This window comes from Ictidomys tridecemlineatus, unplaced genomic scaffold (genome assembly GCF_052094955.1).
Source record: "Ictidomys tridecemlineatus isolate mIctTri1 unplaced genomic scaffold, mIctTri1.hap1 Scaffold_58, whole genome shotgun sequence".
Taxonomy (NCBI): Eukaryota; Metazoa; Chordata; class Mammalia; order Rodentia; family Sciuridae; genus Ictidomys; species Ictidomys tridecemlineatus.
In genome coordinates this window covers 1,324,959-1,350,718 of record NW_027523917.1, presented here as the reverse complement: position 1 = coordinate 1,350,718, position 25,760 = coordinate 1,324,959, and the positions used below count along the sequence as shown (strand labels likewise).

Below are 25,760 nucleotides of genomic sequence, written 5' to 3'. Positions count from 1 at the left end.
GTGGTCAACCTAGAGCTGCGCACCAAGATCCGCTTTTCTCTTTCCCGTCTAATGTATAAACCTTCGCACAACATGACAGCAGACAAGACAAAACAGTATCGTGAACCCCAGGTGGCTGCCACACACCCCCATGTGTTTTCATTACCTTCTGTTTTTCCTCACTGAGAGACTACCCAGCCTGTCTCTTGTGATGCTATTGCCTGCCTCACCCCCAACCCCCTTCAGGGGCCCTTGGAGACAGAGGGCCAGGTGGGATAAGTGTGTGTCCAATGGATTTTATTTGTTCGTATTAGTTATGTAAGACAGTAGAGTGTACTTTGATATATCATATATATGTCAGATCATCTTGGCGTCTAACTTCCCATTCTTGTGGTTGGACATGATGTGGAGTTTCCCTGGTCATGTGTTCATATATGAACACAGGAAATTTCTGTCCCATTTATTCCACTGTCTTTCCCATTCCCATCCTTTCCCTTTTCCTCATTTCCCTTTTTCTAATGTAATGGATTTCTATTATTCCCCAGCCGCCCTTGTTTTGGGCTAGCATTCACAAATCAGAGTGAATATTTGACCTTTGTTTTTTTGGGATGAACTCATTTCACTTAACACAATAGTCTCTAGTTCCATCCTTTTACCTGCAAATGCCATAATTTCATTCTTTAAGGCTAAGTAATATGCCATTGTGTATGTATACTGTATTTTCTTTATCCATTCATCTGTTGAAGGGCACCTAGGTTGGTTCCATAGCTTAGCTATTGTGAATGGGGCTGCTATAAACATTGATGTGACCGTGTCACTGTAGTATGCTGATTTTAAGTCTTTTGGATATATACCAAGGAGTGAGATACCTGGATCAAATGATGGTTCCATTCCAAGTTTTCTGAGGAATCTCCAGACTGCTTTCCAGAGTGGTTGCACCAATTTGCAGTCCCACCAGGAATGTGTGAGTGTGCCTTTTCCCCACATCCTCACCAACACTTATTGTTAGTTGTATTCTTAACGATCACTGTTCTGACCGAAGTGAGATGGAGTCTGCAGGGGGCCTTTGTAGGCCCTAAAGTGCATGCACCTTCAGCCTGCCATTGCTCCTGAATTCTAATAGAGGGAAAAGTGTTTCCTCTCAGAAGGGGCAGGACTGTGTGTGTCCGCCCTGGGATCTCAGTGCAGGTCAGTTTCCCCTGCCTTTCACTAGACAGGCTGACCGTGCATTCTTTCTCCCCCCTTTTCCCCAACCCTCTCTCTTCCTGGATGTTTAGAATCTGCAGGACTCTGTTTGGGAACAAGATCAATTCCGTGGCTAAGAGAGTGTTCTCGGGGCTGGAAGGCCTGGAGCACCTGTGAGTATCTTGCCAGACCTTGCTTGACCCCCAGCCCTGCCAAGGGTGGCCACCGCAAAGTCAGCTAGGATTGAATGGCATCTTTGTAAACTGAGAAACAGGCCATTTAGATGCGGCAGCTGCTTCAATGCTGGTGCTTATCTTGCCTGTGCCAGAGCAGTCACAGAACACATGGCCAGTTGGTGTGATTCCCATGAATGCAGCTGGTGTGCGGACAATACCTTCCTCCCTCCGCTGCCCTGTGTCACTGCTGCCCCCGCTCCTCCCTGGGCCCTGGTCTCCTCGCCACCCCCACTAGGTCAGCCAGCAGAGTGACACATACCGTACCCCACTGGGAGCTTCTCTGGCTGGCCCTGGGAGTAAGGGGACCAGCCAGCCCTGAGACCTTCACATCCTTTTGAGGTAGCTCCTTCGAGTGGGTGGGCTTGAGTCTTTTTCCTCTTTGCACCAAGTTCAACCCCTGCACCAAGTTCAACCTCGGTTCTGCTGGGAGAGCCTGTGGCAGTTGACTTGCTGAGCAGGCCTGCACCCACCTCTGTGCTGCCCTTCAGACAGGTTGGGTCCCCGTGTCACCGCACGTGCTGTGTCAACACATGTGAGAGCCACCTCCTGTGGAGTTATCACCTCTGGGTCACCTGAAACCAAGGCTGTCACGGAAAACCTCCGCGTCTCCTGGCTCAGACACGGGGTTGGCTGGAAGGGCACCTGGGGTTTCTTGGCACAAGTCCTTGTGTTGTGTTTCAGGGACCTGGGAGAGAATGCCATCAGGTCTGTGCAGCTGGACACCTTTATCACGATGAGGAATCTTAAGGAACTGTAAGTACCGAGGTTTCCTGGGGCCCTTGTGAATATGAGGAAGAACTTCCAAGTAACAAACCCTCGTAATTGCTTTACGCTCACATTTTTAATAGCTATGATCGTTTATGGGTAGATGCAAGTTAAACTGTTTAAAAAAATACTATGGGGAAGCTGGCTTGGTGGTGCACGCCTATCATCCCAGCAGCTTAGGAGGCTGAGGCAGGAGAATTGCAAGTTCAAAGCCAGCCTCAGCAACTTATTGAGGCTCTAAGCAACTCAGTGAGACCCTGTCTCTAAATAAAAAATTAAAAGAGCTGGTGATGTGGCTCAGTGCTTAAGTGCTCTGGGTTCAATTTCAATCCCCAGTTACCCCCAGTCCCCAAAAAAGAAGTGGTGCTTACTTGGGATCAATAGGAAGAAAATACCTTTTATTTTTTTCCTTTGGCGGGGCGGTACTGAGAATGGAACTCAGGGGTGCAACACCACTGAGCCACATCACCAGCCCTTTTTGAGACAGGGTATTACTAAGGAAGAACTGAACCTTTTCAGAAGTTAGGGCAACCCCCGCCCCAAGCAGACAAAACAAGTTCTGGCCTCAAACTTGAGATCCTCCTGACTCATCCTCCAGAGTTGCTGGTATCCCAGGTGTGCACCACACACCCAGCGACAATCTTTTTTTTGAAGGGTGATGTCGTGAATATTTTGGACCCTGGGCCACAGGGTCTGTGTAGAAACTCCTTGGAAAGGTTGTTAAAGCATAAAGCAGCCATAAATAGTACATAAGGGAACAGGTGAGGCTGTGTGCCATTGAATTTGTACTGCACAGCAGCAGCAGCCTGCAGGCTGTGGTGTGCTAACAGCTGTTTTATATAATGTCAAGTATATTCTTTTCTAAAAAGAGGGTGATCACCCCTTTAGTTACCCCAGGGACACATTCTCTTCACTTGGGTTTTCTTAAAGGGAAAAGCCTGCATGGAGAAGGGCTTATTGAAGGAGCCCGGTGGGTTCGAGCAGCAGGGGCACTGATGGATGCTCAGAGGTGGGGTGCCAAGTGACTGACTGGGGCTAGAGGAGCTCCCCACTATCATGGCCCAGGCAGAGCGATGGCCTTGACTCCTTTCCCATTGCCACATTCCACTGATTCTGTGGCCAGTAAGTTCCATCTGTAATGTCAGTCCCCTGCAGGTCTCACTGAGTGAGTATTCTGAGACATGCCTACGAAATGTCAGATACCAGAGGGTGGTCATCTTTGTGCCCTGACCTAATCCCATTCCTGAGGCCACTCCAGGTGGACCCTTGATTGGGGCAGGGAGGGTAGGAATGGGGAAAAGGCCCAATCCCCGTGGCAAAGAGCCCAAGAGGGCAGGCAGCATTCCTCTGAGAAGAGGGGGTACTCGAGCACTTGTCCCATGAAGAGCTTGTGCTGGGAACTTAAGGGTGCTCTTGCCAAGAAAGATCAAGAACCTCCAAATGGGAGCTCACGGCAGGCTCACTGGGGCCATGTGGCTTTGTGGAGAGCCACACAGGGAGAGAGCCTTCTGGGCTTCTTCCCTACTTTCAACCATGGCTACTCTTCTCTTGTCCATGTGAGTGAGACAGATTCTGAGGAACAGATTTTCCCAATTCCTCTTCTTGACAAATGATTCTGCACTGGATGTAGGGCTGAATACTGAAAAAGCAAGTAGAGGGGAATGTTGGTTTATAAAAGATTCCTGGGCTCAGAAGGCTGAGGCAGGAGGATCGTGAGTTCAAAGCCAGCCTCAGCAACTTAGTGAGGCCATAAGCAACTCAGCGAGATCCTGGTCTAAATAAAAAATAAAAAGGGCTGGGGATGCGGCTCAGTGGTTAAGTGCCCCTGAGTTTAATCCTCAATGCCAGAAAAAATAGTCCAGACCTCCTGGGATGGGTGAGTATGATCTGTGCAGTTTGTAACAACTTTTCTCTCCGTGAAACTTCCAAATGAGTCAGGAGTCCGAAATAACTGATTAAATGGGAAAAGGGTATCTGGAGAGAAAGAAGGGAGAAAGGAGAAAGATTCTTTTTTAGGTTCTTAGGAGACTGTTGTCTAGTGGGGAGAACTAAACCCTTTGGAAGTTTGGGCAACCCATCCCCACCCCCACCTCACAAAGAAAAATAAAAACAACAACAAAACTCCACTCTGTCTGGCTCTGGCACTGAGTCTTGGTCCCCACCTGGGTTCCCATCAGTCGCTGCATGGACCCTGCATGGAGGGCCCAGAGAGTTAATTCCCATTTTTTTCCCAATGGCACAAGACAGGTTGTGGTGTGCATTTTGTGGACCTCTGGGTAAATTTCCACAAGGAATGATTAGAAACACACTTCTAGTTGGAGTCATGAAAATGCACCCTTTTAGCCAGTGAAGTATTGGGGTGGCTGGAAAAGGGAGCAGGAGAGGTGGTTGTGTCTGTTGGCAGCTGCGGAGGTTGAGCTTTGCCCGAGTGCTGAAGATGGGCAGAAGTCAGTGGAGGCTGGGCAGCTCACAGTCCCCTCTTTCTACTCAGCCTGGCCTTTGTCTCTAACTTATGGGGTGGTGTGGCCAGGCTGTCCTGGGCCCTGGCCCAGGCTCTGCCTGCAGGCTTTCCAACGCAGTGCCTTTGAGAACTGTAGAAGTGCCCCTGGAGGTTGAGCCTGAGGAGATTCTGATAGTGGGAGTTCCCGCTTGCTCTTCACCAGGAAGGTGAGGTCCTGGTGCAGCGAGCCAATCACAGGAGCTGTGCCTGGGACACTTTCCTCCCTGCACAGGAGTGAGGAGGGCCATTTCTGTTCATCAGCTGCCCTCCCACCCCTAGAGTAACTCCTTAGCAGGATGCAGAAAGTCAGCTGCCTGATAAATACAATCCAAAGCTGCAGGCCTACTCTATGGTCTGCCCTGGGCCTAGCCTCCCTATTATAATGGCTTTAAGATAAATCATTTCAGTTTTCAGAGAAGTACCTTCTGACCTTACCTCTGGGAATGATGAGGAAACGGGTTGTTCACTCTTCCTTGCTGATTGCTAGTTTGACACTTTCTTTGCTCATTGGAAGTCCTTGGGAGGCTGAGACAGAAGGATTGTGAGTTCAAAGCCAGCCTCATCAACTTAGTGAGGCCCTAAGCAACTCAGTGAGACCCTGTCTGTAAATAAAATACAAACTAGGGCTTGGGGATGTTGCTCAGTGGTCCAGAGTCCCTGAGTTCAATCCCCAGTAACCAACTAACAAACAAACAAAACCACATTCAGAGTGAAAGAGAACAGAAAGCCAGTCCCCATGGTTGCTTTTTTGGTCTGAGGGATGCAGCAGCTGGAAAAACAGTCTGGACTATTGGCCAGAACCACGTGTGTGGATTTCCTAGGCTTACTGTGCCCATTTCTGTCACTGAGTGTCAAGGACATGACAGGGAAGCCACCTGTCTTTGTGTCTGCCCTTCTCATAGGTTGGCCACTGCTCTTCAGCTCAAGCCTGGGCTCTCCCAGGACCAGGGCACCTAGACTCTCTGGGTGACTTATCTTGGTGTGTGACTCCTCAGGAAGGAATGTCCGCTCCGATGGCCATTCTGATTTCTGTTTGAAAAGTTTATCCTCAGTTGCTGAGAAATGAAAAAGAAAATATTCTCTGTTTTGTTTGGAGGCTCACAAAACCCAAGTTGAACATTCTCCTGCTCCCTAGGCAGAGGCAGTTAACTAATGAGCACTATTTATGGAGTAGGGCTGCATTCTCCCAACCTCCTGAGTGATGCTCTTGTAGAGAGAGGGGCAGGCAGGCGGGACATGTGGCTGGGAGGCTGACATTCAGAAGTAAGAAAACATGCAGCTTTGTCAGGTATTGTGGTGCTTGCCTGCAATCCCAGCGGCTCAGGAGGCTGAGGAAGGAGGATCACGAGTTCAAAGCCAGCCTCAGCAACTTAGTGAGGCACTGAGCAACTCAGCGAGACCCTGTCTTTAAATAAAAAAATTAAAAAGAGCTGGGGATGTGCTTGGTGGTTAAGTGACTCTGGGTTCAATCCCTGAACCCAGCTTGGCCAGTCAAAAAGTAGCAGCCATAAAAGAAAAAAGAAGACGTATTAGAACTTGTTGCAGAGTTGAGATCAAAGTCCCAGGGCTGGGGACTGAGTTTGGAATTCATCAGGAAAGTGTCCTTGCCACTGTAAGGTGTATCCAAGGTCAGGAAAAGGTGAGAAGGTGTCCCCAAGGTAACAGAATCAGAGTATGAGAACAAGGGCCAAGTGCAGCCTCTGGACCAGGGGTCTCAGCTCCCCCCTGGAGCTCGGTAGAAGGGCAGAGTTAGGCTCCACCCTGACGGACTCCCGTCAGAAGCTGCACTTGGAGCGAATCTCCAGGTAGGTTCTAGGCGCTGTTCCTCCAGCAGAGAGGAACAAACTGTGGGGAAGACATCTCCCAGTCAGCTCGCGGGTGTTGGTGTCACACGCTGTGGGTGGCAATAAATGTTCTCAGCTGTTAAAGCTGCACTGTTCCCACTCAGTCTCACACTCAGTGTCTTTTTCTTTCTTTCAGCCACATCAGCAGTGACAGCTTCCTGTGTGAGTGCCAGCTCAAGTGGCTGCCTCCATGGCTTGAAAGCACAACACTGCAGGCCTTCGTGATAGCCACTTGTGCCCAACTAGAGTCACTGAAGGGCCAGAGCATTTTCTCAGTACCACCAAAAAGATTTGTGTGTGGTAAGACCTCGTGGAAGATTTTTTTTTCCATGAAGGGAAAAGAAGCCAGGTGGGCCTCCTGCTTGTGGTAGTCATTGCTGTGATCTCAGGAAACCTCAGCCCACAGCTGCAGATTGGCCCCTGGATGCAGTTTACCTCCCGCTGAAACCACACATGGCATTTACCACAAGGTGCTTCCTGTGACGCTTGGAGGATGTGCTTTTAATTAGAGGGCAGCATGCAGGGCTCACTGACACTCAGAATAATCAGTCACAGGAAGATATTTCTGGTGTTTCAGGAGACATCTGGTGCCCTGGTGTCACTGGGAATTGATGCACCATATGATGGTTCACCGCAGGAAGGATAGGTCTGGGGAGAACATTCGCTCTAGTAAAAGCAGTCCCTCCATGTTCACCTGCACTCTGGCGGTTTCGCCAAACCCCTGAAATATACAGGGGTAGCTAGAGATGGCTCCTTCCTACTGGTTGTTAGAATGTCATCTTTTTTTGACCAGGAGTGCTCAGAATCCAAGTGTGGTTGCAAAGAGTACAGAAAATGCTGAACAGCTGCACACACACACACACACACACACACACACACACACACACACACACGGGCTAGCCCAGACAGGAATGACATAGCCTCTCGGCCACACACACGAGGGCAAAGATTGAGATGGATTTTGAGTTGTTCCTGGCATTTGCTTGGAGCAGGAGAGAGGACAGGATTCCACGCCCATCAGGCCCTGCTGGGCAGTTGCACATCTCTCCTGCTGCCAGATCCTGGCTTGGACAGTCCTAACCGGAAACCCACCTAGAAGTACAGGGGTTCTGCTGGGCCATGTCTGTGACCTACTTTTAGCTCTGACAGTAGCCATTTCCCTGCTGGGAATAAAAGAGGAATGTCCTCTGTCCATGAGTTCACCCTTCACCCCACTGAGACAAACCCCTGCTTAGTGTGGCCTCCTGGCCACCCTCCTGCCTGGTTCAGACCAGGGAGAAGTAAGCATGGAGAACACGGTAGCAGAGCTCCAGACTGTGCTGGTCCTTCTTAGGGGTCTCTTGGGGGGGGGGAACGGGTCCCAGGCTGTGCCCAGTTCTGGTTCCCTAGGCACGGAATGGCTGTGCCGTCCGTGGTTCATCACCCATTGCTCAGGGAGCCCTAGACCATTAATCTCGTTCCACAGCGCCCTGGAACAAGACTGTCTGCCACTTCCTCCTGCTCCTGACACAGGGCAGCCTTTCCCTCGGACCATCCAGGGAGGACTTCCAGGGAGGATTTCTGCAGCAGCCTCTTACCTCAGGCACTGGCAGACTCTGGATTAGAGTGGTTGATTTCACCTCTCTCAGGCCCACCCCTTCGATTCAGTTCAGGCTTCCCCCCACCCCCACTTCAAAAAAACCCCAACCATCTGGTGTTAATGGGAATCATGAAAACACTTGTCAGGATATCAAAGTTTCCAGCTCTGTACGCTCTCCCATGCCTTTAAAAAAACAAAAACAAAAAATAGAAAGCATGACCAGCTCACACCCTCTAAGATGGCAGGTAGAGCCAGGTAGGAGCCAGCACTGGCAAACAAGGGGACACACCTGAAATCCCCGTCCCACCACTGCTGGGGGACAGTACAAGATGGGCAGTTCCTTTGGAAGGCAGCCTTAGAAGTTCCTCATTTTAACAGTTACGATCAGTTCCTCTCCTGGGACAAATTCACATTTCACGGAAACATTTCCACATGTGTGTTCACAGCAGCACTATTTATAATAGCCAAAAAATGGGCACCCAAGTGCCCACCAGTTGATGGATGAATAGAGGAAGGTGGCATAGCCAGACATTGCAGGATTATCAGGCCATAAAATGCCACCTGTCCCATCCCTCCCACAGCCTGGATGAACTTTGAAAATGATAAGCTAAGGGAAAGTGGTCACTGACAAAGAACCGCAGATTCCATGACCCAGTCACAGGGAAGTCCCAGGACAGGGAGATCTGTAGAGGTAGGAAGTGCCCTAGGAGGTGCTCCAGCCTGGGGAGAGATGGAGAGAGAAGGGGAGTAGCTACAAAGTGCTTCTCAATGAGGTGACAAAGATATCTTAAGATTGACTGTGGTCATGATGACACCTACTCCTGAATGCACCACAGACCATTCAGTTTTGAACTTGAAATGGGTGAGCTTAAGTGTATGTGAATTGTTGCTAAGTAAAGCTCTGTGTGTGTGTGTGTGTGTGTGTGTGTTACAAATATAATTTTTACATGTCATAAAAATATGTCTCTTTAAAACATGAACTTTGGATTTAGAGTCTTCGAAATTTGTGTCATCACTGATTTATAACATTTTCATCACTTCTAAAAGAAACCACAACCCCATGCCTTAGCAGGCATTCCCTCTTCTCCTGGCCACCAGCCATGGCGGTCACTAGTCCATGGGTGTGTGTGACCTGCCTGCTCTGGACAGTTAACATGAGTGCTGGTGGACAGCATGTGGCCTGAGGAACTCTCCTTTTCTCACTTTGCTGGGTCTTCTCCCCCAGTGGGGGGATTGAATCTGGGGCCTGAGAATAGTTTTGTTTTATTTTTAATATTTTTTTCAAGTATAATTGGGCACAACACCTTTATTTTATTTGTTTATTTTTAATGTGGTGCTGAGGATCAAACCCAGTGCCTCACACATGCTAGGTGAGCACTCTACCACTGAGCCCCAGCCCCAGCCCCAACCCCTGAGCATAGTTTTAAAGCATCAGTTCCTTTTCTGTGACTCAGTGACATCCTGCTGTATGGATATAGGTTTTGTTTCATCCATGCATCAGATGGCGGATATTTGATGGTGCTTACTTTGGGGGTTTTATGATTAATGTTGGTGTGAACATTCATGCACTAGTTATGTGAATTCTCTTGGGATTGCACCTGGGAATGGAATCTTTGGGTCCTGTGGCAGCTCTAGGTGTGACCGAAGAACTGTCAAACTGTTTTTTCAAAGTGGCTTCAGGATTTTACACACCTGCTGGCAATGTACGGGATTCTGGTTTTTCCTCGTGCTTTCAGACACTTGCTATCTTTTTTATTTTAGATTTTGCTAGTGGGAACAGAGTAGAATTTCATGGTAGTCTTAACATTTCCACAATGACTTATGATGTTGAATAATTTTTCTAGATGCTCATTGGATCATGCATAGCTTCTTTGGAAAAATAGTTACTCGAGTCATTTATTCATTTCTCTATTTTGTTATGAGTTATCAATTCTGAATATTAGCACATTCAGAATTCTATATTTGTTATGAGTTGTCAGTTCTGAATATTAGAATATTCAGAATATTAGACCTCATCCAGTCTATGATTTGTAAATAAAATTTTCTAGTCTGTGAATTGTGGTGGTGGTTTTTCAGTTTCTAGACAGTTGTGCAAAAAAATTTTTTAGAAATATTTTTAGGGCCAGTTGCAGTGGTGCATGCCTATAATTCCAGAAGCTTGGGAGGCTTAGTTAGGAGTATTGCAAGTTCAAAGCCAACTTCAGCAATTGAAAGGCACTAAATAAACAAACAAGAAAAGAATTCCATTTACAATGATTTTTTGTGGGGGGCAGGTACCAGGGATTGAACCCAGGTGTGCTTAACCACTGAGCCACATCCCAAGCCCTATTTTGTATTTTATTTAGAGACAGAATCTCATTGATTTGCTTAGTGCCTTGCCATTGCTGAGGCTGGCTTTAATCCTGCCTCAGCCTCCCAAGCTGCTGGGGTTACAGGTGCATGCCACTGAGCCCAGCTAAGTGTGATATTAACTGTGGGTTTTTCAAAGATGACCTTTATGAGGTTGAATAAGTTCCTTTCTTAACCCTAATTTTTTATTATGAAAATCTATTGGATTCTGTCTTGTGTGTAAATCTATGTGTGTGTGTTTCTGAGATGATTGTATAGGGTCCCCCCCCTTTGTTTTATTGATAATGGTCTAGTACATTGATTTTTGAATGGTAAACCTTGCTTTCCTGGGATCAACCTAACTTGATTAGAGTATGTGGTTCTTTTTAGGTGCTGTACATTTCAGTTTGCTGGGATTTTTGCTGAAGTTTTTGCATCTATACTTATAAAAGACGTTGTTTTCTAGGTTGTTGTTGGGATGTGTGTGTGTGTGTGTGTGTGTGTGTGTGTGTGTGTGTGTGTGATGTTTTTCTTAGGTGTTTGTTGTTAGAGTAATAGTTGTATAAAATTAGTTGGAAGATATTCTCTTTACATCTACTTGTCCAAAAAAAGAAAGAGGAAAAAAATGCTTTGGAAGTTTTGGATTGGTTCTCTCTCTAAATGTTTGGTAGAATTCACTTGAGTCTGAGCTTTTCTTTATAGGAATTTCTTAATTCTACATTTAAAAATTTTTAAATTCTAAAGTGTCTCCTTAGTGTTGAGCCAGAATTTGCTTTTTCTTGAGTCAGTTTTAGAAGTTTGTCATTTCAGACAGGTGATCTGGTTAGCTGGGTACAGTTTTTAGTGTGTTCCCTATTTTCCTTTGGCTGGAAGAAGGACAGTAGTAGGGTGCCCTTTTTTGTGCCTTTTGTTTTTCCTTCCTGCCTACTAGTCGAGCTAAAAGTTTTTCAATTTTGTTGATATTTTCAAAGAACCAATTTTTGTTTTGTAGTGATTTTCTCATTTTCCTGTCCTCCTTCTTTGATTTCTGCTCAAATCGTGATTAATTTCTTTTTCCTGCTTGTGGTGTTGTAGTTATTCTTCTTTTTCTGGGTTAAACAACTGGATTATTAGTCCTAAACTTCTTTAATACAGGCATTTTCAGCAATAAGTCCACGAGCACCATTTTAGTCGCAGCTTCCGAGACTTGAAAACTAAACACATTGTTTTCATTTAACTCAGAGCATCTTCCAGCATCCCTGTGACTTCTTCTCTGCTGTACGGAAGTGCACTGCTTAATTTCAACAAGTTACTTTCCAAATACTCTCTTCACTGTGGATTTAAAAGTCGTTCCATTGTCATCAAAAAAGATACTTTGTGTGATTTCCATCTTTTTAAACTTATTGGACCTATATTTTGACCTAAAATATTGACTTATCTTAGAGATTGTTCCGTGTACATTTCAAAAGAGTATTCTGCTATGGTTCGGAGGAGAGTTCCACGGGTGTATATTAGAATAGTTGGTTTATACTGTTGTTCAAGTCTTCTTTCTCCTTGTCCATCTGCCTAGTTTTTCTGCCTAGCTTTTCATTGGAAATAAGAGTATTATTGTTACATTGTCTGTTCTTCTCTTCGGTTCTGACAGGTTGTACTCTACATTTTGTAAAGCTCTGTTAGGTGCATATATTTATAATTTTTATGTCTTCCTGATGGATTGACCCATTTGCATGATAAAATATTTTGTCTCATATTGGGTGACTGTTTAATTGTCTTGGGATCTAAACTGCCTCTTGTAGGTAGTGTATACTGGGTCATAGTTTTTTAATCCATTATGGTTCTCCTTGCCTTTTGATCAGAGTGTTTAATTTGTTTACTGTTTTGTTTTGTTGGAGGAGGGGGTACCAGGGATTGAACTCAGGGGCACTCAACCACTGAGCCACATCCCCAGCCCTAACTTGTATTTTATTTAGAGACAGGGTCTCACTGAGTTGCTTAGGGCCTTACTTTTGCTGAGGCTGGCTTTGAACTCACGATCCTCCTGCCTCAGCCTCCTGAGCCACTGAGATTACAGGCATGCACCACCACAGGTAATTCTTGTAGGTTGGGTCTGGTAGCAGTAAATTCTCTCAGTTTGGATATTTTTTAAAATCTGGGAATGTTTTAATTTCATCTTTATTTTTGAAAGATAATTTTGCTGCACCTGAGATTTCCAGACTTTTTAAATACTTTGAATATTTCTCCCTCTTGACCTTCCTGATTTTCGATAAGAAATCAGCTACAAATATTTTCAAGGATCCCCTGTATGTGATAAGTTGTTTTTCTTGTGCTGTTTTGAAAATGCTTTGTCTTTGGCCTTTAACACTTGAATATGATGAACCTAGGCCTTCTGAATGAATTTTGCTTAGAGTTAATTAAACTTTTCAGATATGTGGGTGCTGTTTTTCGTCCAGTTTATAAGTTTGTGTGCATCAGGGCTTCAAACATACTCTCCCTCCTCCTTGTGTCTTGTGCTTGGACTTGCATGATCTGTGTGTTGTCATGCTGGATGCTCTTGCACAGATCTCTGAAGTTCTGTGTATTTTCCTCATTCTCTTTGATTCTCAGACTGGATATCTTCGCTGACCTGTCTCAAGTTCACTGACTCATCTGCAAACTCAGTTCTGCTACTGAGCCCTCTAGGATGGATTTTTAAAATATTTTTAGTTGTAGATGGACACAATACCTTTATTTTACTTAGGTTTTTTATTTATGTAGTCCTGGAGATTGAATCCAGGGCCTCACCCATCCTAGGCAAGGGCTCTACCAGAGAGATACAGCCCTAGCCCTAGGGTGGATTTTGTTTTGTTTTGATTTGGTTCTGAGGATTGAACCCAGGGCCTTGTGCATGCAAGCCAAGCACTCTACCAATGAGCTGTATCTGCCCTAACGATGGATTTTTAATTTCAGTTACTATACTTGTAAATGCCATGGTTTGTATGTGGTTCATTTTTATAGTTTCTGTTCATTGATCATTTCTCTCAGGTAAGAAAGTGTTCTCATGCTTTAATTCTCTTAGACATAGTTTTAGTTTTTCAAGTATTGTTGAGTGCCTGCAAGGTAGGAGAACCGGCGACCCACGGGCAGGTCAGGCCCAGCAATCTGCGGAGAGACAGAGCTGACACACGCGCCTGCAGGGAACGGGGTCCTGCGACCCACCAGCGGCCTTCTGTGGGGCAGGCCCGTCCCCTCCCACAGTGCCTGCAAGGTAGGCGGGACTGTGACCACCTGCAGAGCAGGCCCAGCGGCTGGTTGTGGGCCGGAGCCGGCCCCACCCCCAGTGCCTGCAAGGTAGGAGAACCAGCGACCCACGGGCAGGTCAGGCCCAGCAATCTGCGGAGAGACAGAGCTGACACATGCGCCTGCAGGGAACGGGGTCCTGCGACCCACCAGCAGCCTTCTGTGGGGCAGGCCCATCCTCTCCCCCAGTGCCTGCAAGGTAGGCGGGACTGTGACCACCAGCAGATCAGGCCTAGCGGCCTGCTGAGGGGCAGGACAGACCCCTCCCCCAGTGCCTGCAAAGTAGGCGGAACTGTGACCACCGGCAGAGCAGGCCCAGCGGCTGGTTGCGGGCCAGAGCCGGCCCCACCCCCAGTTCCTGCAAAAGAAGTAGAAGGCAAGAAATAATTAAAATCAGAGCTGAAATTAATGAAATCGAAACAAAAGAAACAATTGAAAAAGTTGACAAAACGAAAAGTTGGTTCTTTGAAAAGATAAATAAAATTGACAGACCCTTAGCCATGCTAGCGAAGAGAAGAAGAGAGAGAACTCAAATTACTAGCATAAGGGATGAAAAAGGCAAGATCACGACAGACACTTCAGAAATACAGAAGATAATCAGAAATTATTTTGAATCCTTATACTCCAATAAAATAGAAGATAGTGAAGGCATCGATAAATTTCTTAAGTCATATAATCTGCCCAGATTGAGTCAGGAGGATATAGACAACCTAAACAGACCAATATCAATTGAGGAAATAGAAGAAACCATCAAAAGATTACCATCTAAGAAAAGCCCAGGACCGGATGGGTATACAGCAGAGTTTTACAAAACCTTTAAAGAGGAACTAATACCAATACTTTTCAAGCTATTTCAGGAAATAGAAAAAGAGGGAGAACTTCCAAATTCATTCTACGAGGCCAACATCACCCTGATTCCGAAACCAGACAAAGACACTTCAAAGAAAGAAAACTACAGACCAATATCTCTAATGAACCTAAATGCAAAAATCCTCAATAAAATTCTGGCAAATCGGATACAAAAACATATCAAAAAAATTGTGCACCATGATCAAGTAGGATTCATCCCTGGTATGCAAGGCTGGTTCAATATACGGAAATCAATAAATGTTATTCACCACATCAATAGACTTAAAAATAAGAACCATATGATCATCTCGATAGATGCGGAAAAAGCATTTGACAAAGTACAGCATCCGTTTATGTTCAAAACTCTCAAAAAACTAGGGATAACAGGAACATACCTCAACATTGTAAAAGCAATTTATGCTAAGCCTCAGGCTAGCATCATTCTGAATGGAGAAAAATTGAAGGCATTCCCTCTAAAATCTGGAACAAGACAGGGATGCCCTCTCTCACCACTTCTGTTCAACATAGTTCTCGAAACACTGGCCAGAGCAATTAGACAGACGAAAGAAATTAAAAGCATAAAAATAGGAAAAGAAGAACTTAAATTATCACTATTTGCAGATGACATGATTCTATACCTAGCAGACCCAATAGGGTCTACAAAGAAACTGTTAGAGCTAATAAATGAATTCAGCAAAGTGGCAGGATATAAAATCAACACGAATAAATCAAAGGCATTCCTGTATATCAGCGACAAATCCTCTGAAATGGACACGAGGACAACCACCCCGTTCACAATATCCTCAAAAAGAATAAAATACTTGGGAATCAACCTAACAAAAGAGGTGAAAGACTTATACAATGAAAACTACAGAACCCTAAAGAGAGAAATTGAAGAAGACCTTAGAAGATGGAAAAATATACCCTGTTCATGGATAGGCAGAACTAACATCATCAAAATGGCGATATTACAAAAAGTTCTCTATAGGTTTAATGCGATGCCAATCAAAATCCCAACGGCATTTCTTGTAGAAATGGAGAAAGCAATCATGAAATTCATATGGAAGAATAAAAGACCCAGAATAGCAAAAACAATACTAAGCAGGAAGTGTGAATCAGGTGGTATAGCGATTCCAGATTTCAAACTATACTACAGAGCAATAGTAACAAAAACAGCATGGTACTGGTGCCAAAACAGGCGGGTGGACCAATGGTACAGAATAGAGGACACAGAAACCAACCCACAAAACTACAACTTTCTTATATTTGATAAAGGGGCTAAAAGCATGCAATGGAGGAAGGATAGCATCTTCAACAAATGGTGCTGGGAAAATTGGAAATCCATATGCAACAAAATGAAATTGAATCCCTTTCTCTCGCCATGCACAAAAGTTAACTCAAAATGGATCAAGGAGCTTGATATCAAATCAGAGACACGGCATCTGATAGAAGAGAAAGTTGGCTACGACCTACATGCTGTGGGGTCGGGCTCCAAATTCCTCAATAGGACACCCATAGCACAAGAGTTAACAGCTAGAATCAACAAATGGGACTTACTTAAACTAAAAAGTTTTTTCTCAGCAAAAGAAACAATAAGAGAGGTAAATAGGGAGCCTACATCATGGGAACAAATCTTTACTCCTCACACTTCAGATAGAGCCCTAATATCCAGAGTATATAAAGAACTCAGAAAATTAGACAATAAAATAACAAATAATCCCATCAACAAATGGGCCAAGGACTTGAACAGACACTTCTCAGAGGAGGACATACAATCAATCAACAAGTACATGAAAAAATGCTCACCATCTCTAGCAGTCAGAGAAATGCAAATCAAAACTACCCTAAGATACCATCTCACTCCAGTAAGATTGGCAGCCATTATGAAGTCAAACAACAATAAGTGCTGGCGAGGATGTGGGGAAAAGGGTACACTTGTACATTGTTGGTGGGACTGCAAATTGGTGCAGCCAATTTGGAAAGCAGTATGGAGATTTCTTGGAAAGCTGGGAATGGAACCACCATTTGACCCAGCTATCCCCCTTCTCAGTCTATTCCCTAAAGACCTAAAAAGAGCATGCTACAGGGACACTGCTACATCAATGTTCATAGCAGCACAATTCACAATAGGAAGACTGTGGAACCAACCTAGATGCCCTTCAATAGACGAATGGATAAAAAAAATGTGGCATTTATACACAATGGAGTATTACTCTGCATTAAGAAATGACAAAATCATAGAATTTGGAGGGAAATGGATGGCATTAGAGCAGATTATGCTAAGCGAGGCTAGCCAAGCCCTAAAAAACAAATGCCAAATGTCTTCTTTGATATAAGGAGAGTAATTAAGAACAGACTAGGGAAGAAGAGCACAAGAAGAAGACCATCATTAAACAGGGTTGAGAGGTGGGAGGGAAATGGAGAGAGAAGGGAAATAGCATGGAAATGGAACGAGACCATCAGGTTTATACAAAATTACATACAAGAGGAAGTGAGGGGAAAGGGAAAAATAATACAAGGGGGAGGAATGAATTACAGTAGGGGGGGTAGAGAGAGAAGAGGGGAGAGGAGGGGAGGGGAGGGGGGATAGTAGAGGATAGGAAAGGCAGCAGAATACAACAGACACTAGGATGGCAATATGTAAAGCAATGGAAGTGAAACTGATGTGATTCTGCAAGCTGTATAAGGGGTAATATGGGAGTGCATAACCCACTTGAATCAAAATGTGAAATATGATATATCAAGAACTATGTAATGGAGGGGTAAGACAAGATAATACAAATGGAAGAAATGATTTACAGTAGAAGAGGTAGAGAGAGAAAAGGGGAGGGGAGGGGAGGGGAGGGGGGATAGTAGAGAATAGGACTGACAGTAGAATACATCAGACACTAGAAAGGCAATATGTCAATCAATGGAAGGGTAACTGATGTGATACAGCAATCTGTATACGGGGTAAAGTTGGGAGTCCATAACCCGCTTGAATCAAACTGTGAAATATGATGTATTAAGAACTGTGTAAGGTTTTGAACGACCAACAATAAAAAAAAATAAATTAAAAAAAAAAAAAAGTATTGTTATAATAGCTGATGTTGTTTAATGAGTCCAAGATCTCAGTTTCCTCAGGGACAGTTTGTATTGACATTTTTTTGTCCTGTTTCATAATTTGTTGTTGAAAATTAGACATTTAAGATAAAATAATATGCTGGGTGTGGTAGCACAGGCCCCATCCCAGCTGCTCAGGAAGCCCATGCAGGAGGATCTCGAGTTCAAAGTCAGCCTCAGCAACTTAGCGGAGTTCCTCAGCAACTCAGTGAGACCGTGTCTTTAATAAAGTACAAAATAGTGCTGGGGATGGGGCTCCGTGGTCAAGTGACCCTGGGTTCGATCCCCAGTACCAAAAAACAAAAAAGTAAAATGACATGGCAAGTCCAGAGTCAGATCTTCCCGTCCTCCCCCAGGGCTTACTGGCCCGTCAACATTCCTTTAGGGACTCTCCTAGATGAGTGTTGTGGAGCCTGCTCTGTACAACCCCTTGAGTTCCTGCTTGGCTTGCTAGTGAGTAGCCAGTGTTGGACATAGAAGTCCTTAAGTCACACCCATCAGCAAATTCTGTGTCCTTCACCCAGGCCGGGTATGTATATGCTGGCATGTGCTCTCACTTCCTGCTTGTGCATGTCTGCCATCTCAGCCCAGGCAAGAAACGAGGGCTCCCCCGAGGCCTTTCAAGGGTGTGTATCCACCCTGCACGTGGGCATGCACTTCCTTATTCCCAGGACTCTGGTGGACCTCACAGGGCCTGCTGCTGGCATCTCCTCCACCTGACTTTCCTTCAGTTTCTTGACCACTGTCCTGTTCACCCTGAAGGGCACGGTCACCTTGGACAGTGGTATGTTTACACAGTGGCCACTATTTTCATCAGTTGCCTGGGGACAGGGCTTCCTGTGGTGAGCCTTCCTCATGAGTGGGGCTTTCCAGGTCTTGGCCTGACAGGTCACACAGTGACACTGCTCAGATGGGGATTTTGGGAAAGCTCCACCTGCTTCCTCAATTGTTGCTAACTGCTGAGTCTCAAGGCTGTCACAGAGTGGGGTGGAGGCAGGTGGGACTCAGGTAACTCATAACACCAGAGATCTCCTATCTATTTCCAAGAGGCTTCCATTTTCTTGAGTCCACACCCTGTGGATCATTGTGTTTGATTTTCCAGAAATCGGAACCATTGATTTTGACCATTTTTTTTTTGCAGTACTTTCATCATTTTAAGGGAGTTCAGATTTCTGGGAGTCCCAACGTTCTGGAAGCCATTGTGCCAGAGTCCTTTGTGTGGCCACAACAAGTGGCACCTCTTGTGTGGCTGTGTCAACAGGTGCAGTGGGTGTGGGCTTCTAGGAAGCTTCCAGAGGGCTGGGTGACCGAGCACTGGTGGCTCATTTCTAGTCCAGGGGCGTGCACACAGCCTCACCTGGGTGGGGCCTGGTGTCCCTGGCCCAGTTTTGTGCGAGTGTGACAGCAGTTGGTCCCTATCTCCTCATGGTGGCCCTTCTCTCCCCAGACTACTTCCCAAAGCCACAGATCTTCACCCAGCCAGAGACAACAACAGCTGTGGTGGACAAGGACATCTGGTTCACGTGCTCAGCAGCCAGCAGCAGCAGCAGCTCCCCCATGACCTTTGCCTGGAATAAGGACAATGAGGTTCTGGCCAACGCCGACACAGAGAACTTCTCCCAAGTGCGCATGCAGGATGGGGAAGTGATGGAGTACACCACCACCCTGCACCTCTGTAGGATCACCTTTGGCCATGAGAGTCGCTATCAGTGTGTCATCACCAACCACTTTGGCTCCACCTACTCTAACAAGGCCCGGCTCACAATGAATGGTAGGTGCCCCCTGTTGGTCTCTCCTAGGCACCCTGCCCTGGTAGCTTCCCACCTCAGAGAGGACGAAGGCGAGACCTGCGATCAGACCGCACTGTACCCTGGGCTCGCCCAGGGCAGGTTCTGCAGGTTAAAGCACCCTCTCCCTGGGCTTTGGGTGACTGTTGGGAGGCCGGGTGAGAGGCAGAGCTGAGCCTTAAACTTCTCTGGAACCACGCAGTCCAGTTTCTAGGTCCCACATCCCAGACCCTGGGGAAGCTGTGCCCTTGAGTGGGTGGCACTGCTGTGGAAGCACAGGCCAGCCCGGGCAGGGGCAGGTCCCCACCTCTCAAGACAGCAGAGAGCAGGACAGGTGTGGGGAAGGGTGGGACAAGGTCCTGTACTCAGAAACCAGCTTGTCAGAGCTTCTCTCTTCAGGGCTGCTATTTTGGGAGGGGGACGGAAGGAGTGTGAGTGGGCATCTCCCCGCAACCTGAGAACACAGGGAGATTTTTCTAATCATTAAAGTGCCAGTGACAGAGTTGGCTCGAAGGTCATCAGAAGTGCCAGTGGGCTGCGCTCAGTCAGTCCCGCCAACCACAGAACAAACTTGACCACACTCATGTTGTCTTGGCGTATTCTTAGAGAGAGGCCTCACTGCCACCTCAAAACTCAGGCAACTAAGTGACTCTCTGCCAGGGCATTTGTTATCTACACCAGGTAAATGAGGTCCTGGGGTGCTTACCCACATCCCAGTCCTTTCCTATATTTTATTTAGAGACAGGGTCTCACCGAGTTGCTAAGTTGCTGAGGCTGGCTATGAACACTATCCTTCTGCCTCAGGCTCCTGAGCCACTGGGATGACAGGGGAGTGCCACTGGCTGATCAGAGCAGCTTGGACAGGAAGCGTGGTGATGCCTGCCATTCAGCTGGACACTGACTCTGGCGTCCCACTGCTTGCTGAGCCTGAGCCAGTGAGCCCAGTGCTTCTGCCTATGTGTGCTCAGCAGCATGGCCCTCAGGCTGCCCTGGGGATGCATGGACCTTCTCTCTGTGATTGCAGCTTGGTGAGCAGGTATTTCTGTTTCCTAGGCTCTGTCCTGGTGGCTTTTAAAGGCAGGCGAGCCTCAGTCCCCGACTCCCATGGTCCCACCTGTGTGACCCATTTCCTATGAGGTGCAGTAGGCAGAATGTCAGCCACAGCTTGAGACTCCATCCCCAGCTGGAGTGGACAGGTGGAGGAAGTGCCAGGCCGTGGTGGGGGGAGGCTGCCACTTTCTCTGGAAAGCTTACTGCTCCTGATTGAGGTGGCTGCAGCAGTCCTGGGATGGTGGTGGCACAGTGCGGGGAGGTATCGAGCAGTGGCCCTCTCACACTGGGGGTCTCTGCCCAGAGGTGTTCCCAGAATTTGCAGCCAGCTGTCCTCTGACCTCCCCCTTTGTGTGTGTTTTCCAGTGCTGCCATCATTTAACAAAATGCCCCGAGACATTGCCATCCAGACTGGCACCATGGCTCCCCTTGAGTGTGTGGCCACCGGCCACCCAAACCCCCAGATTGCCTGGCAGAAGGACGGAGGCACATATTTCCCTGTGGCTCAGGAGTGTCGCATGCATGTCATGCAAGATGACGACGTGTTTATCATCACTAATGTAAAAATAGATGACATTGGCGTTTACACCTGCACCGCCCAGAACTCAGCAGGCTCTGTGTCAGCGAATGCCACCCTGACTGTCTTAGGTTTGACCCTTGGTGTACTCTGGGGGGTATGTGTGCACGTGCATGTGTATGAGTCTGAAATGGCCCTGAGGGGAAGGCCTGCAGAGTTGCTCTGTGGACCCTGGGGGTTATGGGAAGGTGTTGCTACTGTTTGAAATTTGGGGCTGCTTTTAGGAGTATTTTACTCTTTTAAAAAAAATGTTTGGGGTCCTGGGGATTGAACCCAGGGCACTCAACCACTGAGCCTCATCCCCAGCCTTATATTGTATTTAGAGACAGGGTCTCGCTGAGTTGCTTAGGGCCTTGCTAAATTGCTGAGGCTGGTTTTGAACTTGCAATCCTCCTGCCTCAGCCTCCTGAGCTGCTGGGATTACAGGCGTGCCCCACCACCCTGGCTCCTATCTCTTTAAAAAGAATAAAGGCCAGTGTGGTGTCAGAGCCTTGAGTAACTGGTGACCAATGAGCATGCAGGAGGAGTGTGGTCTTAGTCAAGAACAGGGACACAGGACATTTTGAGAACAGGAACCTTTACGACCAGAGATCAGCCATCTTCTGAAAAGCTTGCCACACTGACGAAAGCCCTCAGGTGGGATTATGCCATGTCTAGAGAAACAAGCAGACCCACAGCACTGAGGCCCCAGAGTGAGCATGCCATCTCTTGATCTCTTGCAGAGACCCCATCCTTGGTGGTACCCTTGGAAGACTTCGTCGTGTCTGTGGGGGAGAGAGTGGCCCTCCAGTGCACAGCGACTGGCAGCCCCTCCGCCCGCATCACCTGGCTCAAGGGGAACCGCCCCCTGAGCCTCACCGACAGGCACCACTTCACCCCTGGCAACCAGCTACTGGTGGTCCAGAACATGGTGCTGGAGGACGCGGGCCAGTATACCTGCGAGATGTCCAACACGCTAGGCATGGAGCACACTCACAGCCAGCTGAGCATCTTGCCCATGCCTAGCTGCAGGAAGGACTACCATGGCATCTTCACCATCGCCATGGTGTGCAGCATTGTTCTGACGTTGCTGGTGTGGGTGTGCATCATCTACCAAACCAGGAAGAAGAGCGAGGATTACAGCATCACCAACACAGGTGGGCACAGTGGCCGTTCATTTCCAGGGCAGGAGAAGCCAGGTCCACACTCTTTGTCAAAAGCTCTCATGCTCTGGGAACTTCAGGACCTCTAGGAATGTGGTTCTGGAGACCTGAAGCCTTGGTCCTGCTGACACTGGGTTCATACTCAGGGCAGAGCCAGAAATGGAACTGCCTTGGGGCTGGGGCTAGGGCTCAGTGGTAGTGCACTTGCCTGGCATAAGTGAGGCACTGGGTTCGATCCTTAGCACAGCATATAAATAGATAAACTAAAGGTCTATTGACAAGTAAAAATTAAAAAAAAAAAAACTTCCTGCTGATGTCCTCTTCATAAGCGAAAGTGGATTGTCCCTGAAACATCACAGTGCTGTGGATTTATTAGTTCTGTCTCCCTTCCTGTCACTCTTCCCCATCTTTTGTGGTCTCACATGCTTTTGACCTGGGCTCAGGTTCAGCTCAGGTCTGGGAGGGCCTCCTACCTGCACTGACTCTTGGTCTCTGCACAGCCTGGATGGCTGTTGCCAGGGGATCCTGTTCGGGGCCTGACAGTGAATGCACATCTGCATCTGTTGTCACCGAAATCCTGAATACTTCATTGTCTTATCTCCTTGCAGATGAAACCATTGTGCCACAAGATGTTCCAAGCTACCTCTCTTCTCAGGGGACCCTTTCTGACTGGCAAGAAACCTCAATCAGGACTGAGGGTCGCCACTGGGCCAAAGAGCACATTGAGAGCAACGGTAAGGCCTCTGACACAGTGAGATGGAGCTCTATCTAGGTGACTGTCCTCCATCGGTGGAGATGGCCTCTAGCTCCCTATTCAGGTGTCTGGCATTAGGTGGGAGGGAGCATTAGGTGAACAAGGCAGCTGCTGGCCTAGGACTCTGCTGTTCGGCTCAGTCCTGGTCTGTGAAAGCTCTGCAGAGGTTTCAACATCCTGTCTCCCAGGAAGGTCACCATCGGGCTTAGCAGTAAGCCTCCCAGTCGGGGTAAGGTAGGATCACTGTCAGAAACAGCTGAAGGGAAACCCCAGGCCCTGAAACCAAGCTGTGCTTCCACAGTTGGCCCTTGGTATCTGTGGGTTCGAGTCTCTACACACTAGAAATATCCAGGGCAGAGAAGGTGCATGAACATGCAGCCTTCTTCTCCTGGCCATTATTCCCCCAAAACACAGTCCAACAGCTGTGCACACAAAGTTACATTTTATTAGTCCCAATGCTTAATCTACAGGTTACTTACATGGGACAGTGTATTTAGGTTATGTGCAAATGGTGTGTTATTATATATAAGGGACTTGAGCATCCCTGGATTTTGGGATTTCTGTGGGGGCTCCAGCACCATGAAGGTACCAAGGGATGCAAGTGCAGGGGCAGTGCCTAAACCTGCTCTGTATTCTAGACTCGCAGGGAAAGATCTCTGCAGGGGGCGCTATTTCAGTTGGTGGGAGATTATGAGCGCTTGCTGAGCTGTAGGCTGGGCCTGAGAGAGCTGCTCCTCTAACATGGCTGCAGATGCTCAAGGACTGCTGGGAAAGTGGTACTAGAAAACAGGCCCATTGCCAGCTTCATGGTGGCACAGTAGTAACTCACCACTGATAGAGAGACTATAGCAGCAGCCCCACCCATCCTGCTCCGCAAGCTCACTGAGACGTCCTCTGCAGTTTCTAACCTGGGGAGTCTGTTGCAGGTGTGTGTCTGAGAGATGCAGGCCTCTTCAGAGGTTGACGTCCACAGCATCATGCGGAGGCAGCCCAAGCTCTGTGTTAGATACAGTAAAGAGCCCTGGAAAGTAACAGAAAAAGCCACTGGAACACCTGGTCCACCTAAGATGGGTAGGTGATGCTTCCACCAGGAAAAACAATGCCTTTTTGAAATCAAAATCTGGGTTGACCCACTCACTAAATGAAGAGGGGAGGCACCTACATTTCCGTCTAGCACTCTCTAAATTTGGGATTTAGTATATAAACAGGAAGCTCTTGCCTGGTGTCCTTTTAATTCTAGAGGAGTGTGTCTGTTAGTTACTATTCATGGTACAGTAAACCTGAGCAAGAATTTTCCAGAATAATAAGCAACATAGGGGGTTTTAGTATCAGTTCACCAAGGCTGTTTTGAGGTTAAATTTCTAATTGTTCAGAAAACTTTTAACCCTGCATGGTACCTAATTCAATTGTTGGGGTTTTTCTTTTATCTATTTTTTTTTTTTGCCTGCCTCTGATCACAGTAGCATGACTACATTCTCTAAGTACAAGATTTGCTTAATCTGGGGCATGTGAGCAAGAAGGACCCCATCTCCACTAACAGTGTGGCATGTGCCCAGCCTTTTCTGTGAAGGTCTTTGGGGAGAAGGCATTTGCAGGGCCGAGGGGCAGGACCCCACTTGGGTGCGCGTGGGTGGCCTGTTCTGTGGGGGTTGCTCTGACCTGGCCCATCTCTCCTTCAGAACCCAGTGGCCCTCTCGTGTGCAGTGACTGCAATGCTGACGTGGACAGTTACTCCAAGGAGCAGGCCCCCCACCCTCAGCCCACATTCAGGGACAGCACACAGCCAAGTGCACTGCGTGGCCAGGATCCCAGCCAGGGCGACCAAGGAGACTCTCCACATCAGCCTCCCAGCGGGGCCAGGGATGGGTCCCTCTACCCCAGAAACCACGACAGAATGCTGACATCCTTGAGGAAGCTGGCAGTGTCCCTAGATGTAAAAGGTGATCCCTTACTGTCCTCCTGGCCTCCCTGGCAGCTGCACTAGCCACCACAGATGGTCATGCTGGAACTTGGCTCTGAAGGCCTTCTCTTTCCCCAGGGGGCTCCGCCTGTACTCTATAGTGAGTCTGTGTGACACAGACCCCGCAGACCTGCAGCCCTGCCCTGCATTCCCTTCAGGCAGCACGGAGCTCCCAGAGGCCTTCTTGGCCTTTCCTGCTGTCCCCAGCGAAGCCCAGCACTCAGCAAAGCCCAGCTCCTTTACAATGGCCACCTCCCCCATGCATGTGACTCCAGTCCTGAGTCCACTCCACTGACAGGATAGCTCCCTGGGAAATGGAGGGGACCACTGCTGTCAGCGCCCTCAAAGCTAGGCTCTGTCTACCTCAGCTCCTGTCACACCAGTGTCCACGGGAAGGAGAGCCCGGGAGGCAGCTTAGGGTCAGCGTCGCTGAGCAGTACATAGTTGTCACTTCCATGTGGAGTACAAGCCGGGCAGAGGACTCACATCTGAAGCACAGAAATGCAAGAGGCTATTTGTGTACAAAAGGCAGAAAAAAGTATTTGATACGGTTGTACATAAGAGTTTTCAGAAATTTCCTATATATTATATATCCTTGACAGAGGCTATTTTAATCTTTAGTGCATGGTTAACAACAGAATTATACAATTTTGACAATATTATTTTCCTATAAGGTTGCTGTTTCCTTGGAGGGGGGGTTAGGAAGAGTTCTGGTGCCTTAGTGCATGGCGGGAATTTAGAGACAAAAACCACATTTGTTTCCTGGGGTTCCTTGTGGGTTTGGAATGACAGGGAGTCCTTGGTGTTGTGTGCTCTTTGTAGTCATGTTTGGCCTGCGTTGGTGGCTCCTGCAATGTGTCTTTGCTGT

The 25,760-nt window shown here is 47.3% G+C and overlaps 1 protein-coding gene across 1 annotated transcript in view; it reads left to right on the top strand.

The window, feature by feature from the left end:
* LOC144374101 (leucine-rich repeats and immunoglobulin-like domains protein 1) overlaps nucleotides 1-24,916 on the top strand; it is a 53,480-nt gene extending 28,564 nt beyond the window's left edge. The window contains 10 exon segments of the mRNA XM_078037047.1: nucleotides 1,257-1,337; nucleotides 2,082-2,153; nucleotides 6,646-6,809; nucleotides 19,070-19,393; nucleotides 20,826-21,107; nucleotides 21,759-22,172; nucleotides 22,787-22,912; nucleotides 23,859-23,886; nucleotides 23,888-24,003; nucleotides 24,612-24,916. Coding sequence (XP_077893173.1) covers nucleotides 1,257-1,337; nucleotides 2,082-2,153; nucleotides 6,646-6,809; nucleotides 19,070-19,393; nucleotides 20,826-21,107; nucleotides 21,759-22,172; nucleotides 22,787-22,912; nucleotides 23,859-23,886; nucleotides 23,888-24,003; nucleotides 24,612-24,916 — 1,912 coding nt within the window.
* Nucleotides 24,917-25,760: the final 844 nt, after the last annotated feature.